The following is a 4,357-nucleotide window of genomic DNA, read 5'->3' as shown; positions in this document are numbered from 1 at the left end:
GCACCCTGGAGAGGTGATGATGTAACTTCTTTGTGTTATGATTCAGAAATTTTCAGAATATTTTTTATTTTTAATAATTTTTTTTTAATATGATGTGTCCAAGTTTTTGCACTTCTTGCGATGAAAAGAAAGTAATATAATAAGAAGTCCTATTCCATTTCACCGGAAACCTGAATAGAATATGTATCCTTAACATTGCCTAAAAGTAAACATTATTCTAAATTATTAATACATATTATACAAACCGGAATATAGCCCCATATTATATCTATGGTGTGTAATGTATGTGTAATTTCGCGAAAAGGAATGAAATAAAATTTCTTAGTACCTAAGCACAGTATTTATTTGTATAACTTATTGGAAATCAATAAAAGCAGTATCATTTTATATGATAATATTTCTGTTGTAAACATTGAAAAAAAATTTTGGTAGAAAAAAATAAAACTTAACAAAAAGGGAAAAAAATAAATACTAACATGAAGGCTTAGTCTTAATTTTACTTGAGTACCTACTTTTATATCTAATAATATTTTTAAAGTTGAGCATTGAAAATAATACTTAGAATGACTTAGATTATTTCTTTTTAATTTTATTTGCCTTTCTTTTCTTGCAAGGAAAGTAAAATAAATCGAATATTTTTATGTCACTATTATTTGAATAATCGTAATATATTATTATAATCAGGATATTATTTAATAATGACGTAGGTATTTTACATAATTTCGGTTTCTATGGAGTGAAATCATTAAAGAAGTGTATCTATATTTGGAGTCATGATAGATTTACATACCGCAAATTTTCAATTTAAATAGCACTTAAATATTTAAACTTTTCTATTTACGTTTTTTTTTTTATTTTTTTACTATTTTTTTAAAAATAAATTAAACTCATCCGCTTGAGCACTTTGGCAAATAGTAAAGCATGGCCAATGGTAAGACTCATGATTTTATCTATCTTACGTTATCCCGAGATAGATTAAATCATAAATCTAGCATAAAACTATTATATCGATAAAAATTACAGTTATTATAGCTTGTAGTACAGCTTATTTTAATACATTCAAAATGCTTCACTCGAGATCTTATTAGTTAAGTATGTCTGCCTTCGCAAAGTTTGTTACAATTTCAGCTAAGTAAACTTAATTAATAAGTAAATGAGGTTTCAATTCAAATAAATTAAGTTGCGATTGATGCTAATGGGGCATGTAGGCACCATATTCATATATATCGTTTCCCTGGTAGCCGTAAACAACTTCTGCCATTTCAGAGTCCCTGCCCTTTGGCACGTTGTGGTTCCTGAAGGCGTTCAGGATAACGAAGCCTAAGGCCAGCTTTCCGATCATCATGGCCTTGAACAGCATGAACTTTAGCATGCTGAGAAACATTGGAACTATGGCCGATTGGATCAGAAACGGCATGATGAATAACGGTAGAATTCGCTCCATTAATTTCTTCTGCTTCTTGCGACCTGAAACCAAAATCATACACTATACAAATAAATGTTAGTAAGTAATAATATATCAAATTGTGTTACATATAAAATAATATAATTTACTATTTTAAGTAGATCTATGAGATATCACACGTACCCTCAATATCTAAATAGGTAATGCGTTTATGTAATTAACTATTATATAGGAGTTATTTTAACATTTTCTTACACGAACAAAATCTATATAAACACGTAGGTATCATGTCCAACACGTGGTACATAGTCATACTATGTACCTCCTAATGTGTTGTTGTTTTGTAATTAATATCATACCTATATCTAGTATGTATTCACATTGTTATATAACATTTCTTTATTAATATTGAAAGCCTTTTCTTATTTTTTATACAAAATTGAATATTTTTGTTATTACTAATTAAGGTTACCAAGTGTAATGGACATAGATATCATTATAACAAGTATAGTGTTATAAGAATCATTACCTACATAGCTGTCACATATTTAAATGGTTATTATTATTATATTTGTAAGTATGTACTTATAAAAACTAAGAACAAATTACTGCATAGTAGGCAAAAACGGCGAAAATAACAAAGCAAGCGAGCGTTACATCAAGGTTTGCGATTTGTTTTATTTATACCTGTATTCGCAATATAATGAGTGTCTCAGATTTTTTTTTCACGCACGTGAAAGTGGAGAAATTGGCCACTCGGAAATATAATCAGAGCAGACACTACCAAGCCGGCCTCGACTATTAAACCGACTAACCAACTGTATTACGGGAAAGTGAATGGTATAACCGGTCCTATAAACACCATAGGAATATCGATCAACAGTTTGATACAAAATTCCAGCTTTCTGCAAATAGTTTTTATACGGAGTTGGAAACGGATAAATAACCTACATAACAGGGAGGTAGGTACCTAGGTAAAGTTGTTACGACATATATGTTTTACATGTAATGCCATTTGCTCAAGATACTTGGAATTCCAAACAACCTTTCGCGCAAGGCTCCTCAGGCGTGAAAACGCGTGTCCTGATATCCTTTTCCATACTTACTACCTATATGTATGAAAACAAACAAACTTAATTTGCATATAATGCGAATTCTTACATAAAAGTAAAATAAGTTTTGTTAGAGAGACCAATTTAATAAATTAACAGGTTCGGCGGTTGCTGCGAAATCGTTTTTATAAACATACTGTGATTATCTTTATTCACTTCTGTGTTAGACTTGTAATGTTCTACATTAGGACATGCTTTGCGGAATTTTCACAGTAACTTCCGAACACTGATACCACATTATCTATTTAAACGACTTCTAAAGTGTACTGTGTACGGTGGCATGTGATATTTTAAGGTATTATTGTTCAGTTAAAAATACATTCAGACATATAAATAGTCACGTCTATATCCCTTGCGGGGTAGACAGAGCCAACAGTCTGAAAAAAACTGAATGGCTTTGTGATGAAATTGAAATTCAAATGATGTGACAGGTTGCTTACGTCGTCTTTTACGTCATTCATGGGAAAGATATGGAGTGGTTCTATTCTAAAGTACAGGAAACCTCAAATTAATCATTGTTCATTGAACAGCAATGTTGTCTTTTGTTATAAAACTCTGCACTGTGCTGAGGACAACTCGAGAACATGTAAGTATTTTTTGGGTAAATCTAAAAAGTTTTGCAACTCATGTTTCATCGTTTGTTATATTTAATATTTATAAGTTTGGAATTTTATTTATATAATACTGGCCCCCCGCCTCGATTACGCACGGGTAGCTTTTATAGATATAAACCTTTATCAGAAAATCCTCTTTCCAATATTTCAAGTAGTTAAACTTAGTCAAGGTGTCTGACCGTAAAGAAGAATTGGTCACTTACAGTCACATGGGCGTACAATGTGAAAGACTTATTTACATAGTTATCTGTTTGACGATACTTCTTGGAGTAACGAAACAGCAAAGCCACATATTTTAACTAAAAGTACGTAAAGTTAGGAGCTGTAGAGTTCGTGTGTAGAGTTTTAAGCTTGGGTCTTCATAGAAACTGATTACTTTATGTGTAATGTTTAGATCTGGTAAGTGATGTTTATAAGTAGGTAGGTGTCATAATTTAACTTGACCACTTCTTAATACCGTAAATTCCATTGTTATAGTTTTTTTTTGTTTGATTATCAATTACTTTGAACTAACCTTCCACAACAGCGCTCCCGCTCCCGGTGTCCATTTCAATGCTGAATAATTTCTGTGTGTCGTTGGTTCGTTCCGGTATCTGAAGATACACTCCATCGTATAACTCAACATTTTTTATCAGTTCATCATTCTTATTAGCCGGATAACTGTCTTGCACTTCAGTAGAACACACCACCGACACGAATATGAAGATATAGATAAAAAATATTACGGTTCGCGCGCTCGCGGAAGGCAAAGACGTTGCGTTCATCGTGCCGGCTTCTTCAAGTATGCAACCATGCGCGTTTGAAGCCCCACCCAGCACCTGACCACGGCAGCTGGACTGGATTGTTGCCGCTCAAAACGACCTTACCGATTCGCAAGTCAAAACTTGTCCAAACACCAGTTTGTAACCTTTCGTAATTTTTTAATTCGATTATGTAAGATAAGGTGAAATTGAACTAAATCTTGGTTGTGATGTAGTTTAATTTCTCCAATTGTGGTTAACTTTTAAAATACTTGTTACTTAGGCAGGTATTTACAGATATACAGTACCTTTCTTGCTTTATCTTTGAGTGTTCCCGTTTTACTTTCCACTGCTTCGGGGTCCGGATCTGTACTCTCCGAAGTTTGTCTTCACTTTTTCTGGTCTTCGACATCTTCAGTTTTTAGTGCATTGTCTCTTTGGATATCGTTTCTCGGAACGTCGTGCCAGGATTTACAGTTGGTTATA

The 4,357-nt window shown here is 32.7% G+C and overlaps 1 protein-coding gene across 1 annotated transcript; it reads right to left on the bottom strand.

The window, feature by feature from the left end:
* Positions 1 to 414: 414 nt before the first annotated feature.
* On the bottom strand, positions 415 to 3,973 carry LOC106136678 (uncharacterized). Its single transcript, XM_013337303.2, has 2 exons — positions 3,646 to 3,973; positions 415 to 1,467 (listed from the first exon to the last, which is right to left on the bottom strand). Exons 1-2 carry the CDS (start codon positions 3,893 to 3,895, stop codon positions 1,193 to 1,195), a joined length of 525 nt encoding a protein of 174 aa, XP_013192757.2. The 5' UTR covers positions 3,896 to 3,973; the 3' UTR covers positions 415 to 1,192.
* Positions 3,974 to 4,357: the final 384 nt, after the last annotated feature.

This window comes from Amyelois transitella, chromosome 14 (genome assembly GCF_032362555.1).
Source record: "Amyelois transitella isolate CPQ chromosome 14, ilAmyTran1.1, whole genome shotgun sequence".
In the NCBI taxonomy this organism is placed as follows: domain Eukaryota; kingdom Metazoa; phylum Arthropoda; class Insecta; order Lepidoptera; family Pyralidae; genus Amyelois; species Amyelois transitella.
This window is presented reverse-complemented; position numbering and strand designations above follow the sequence as displayed.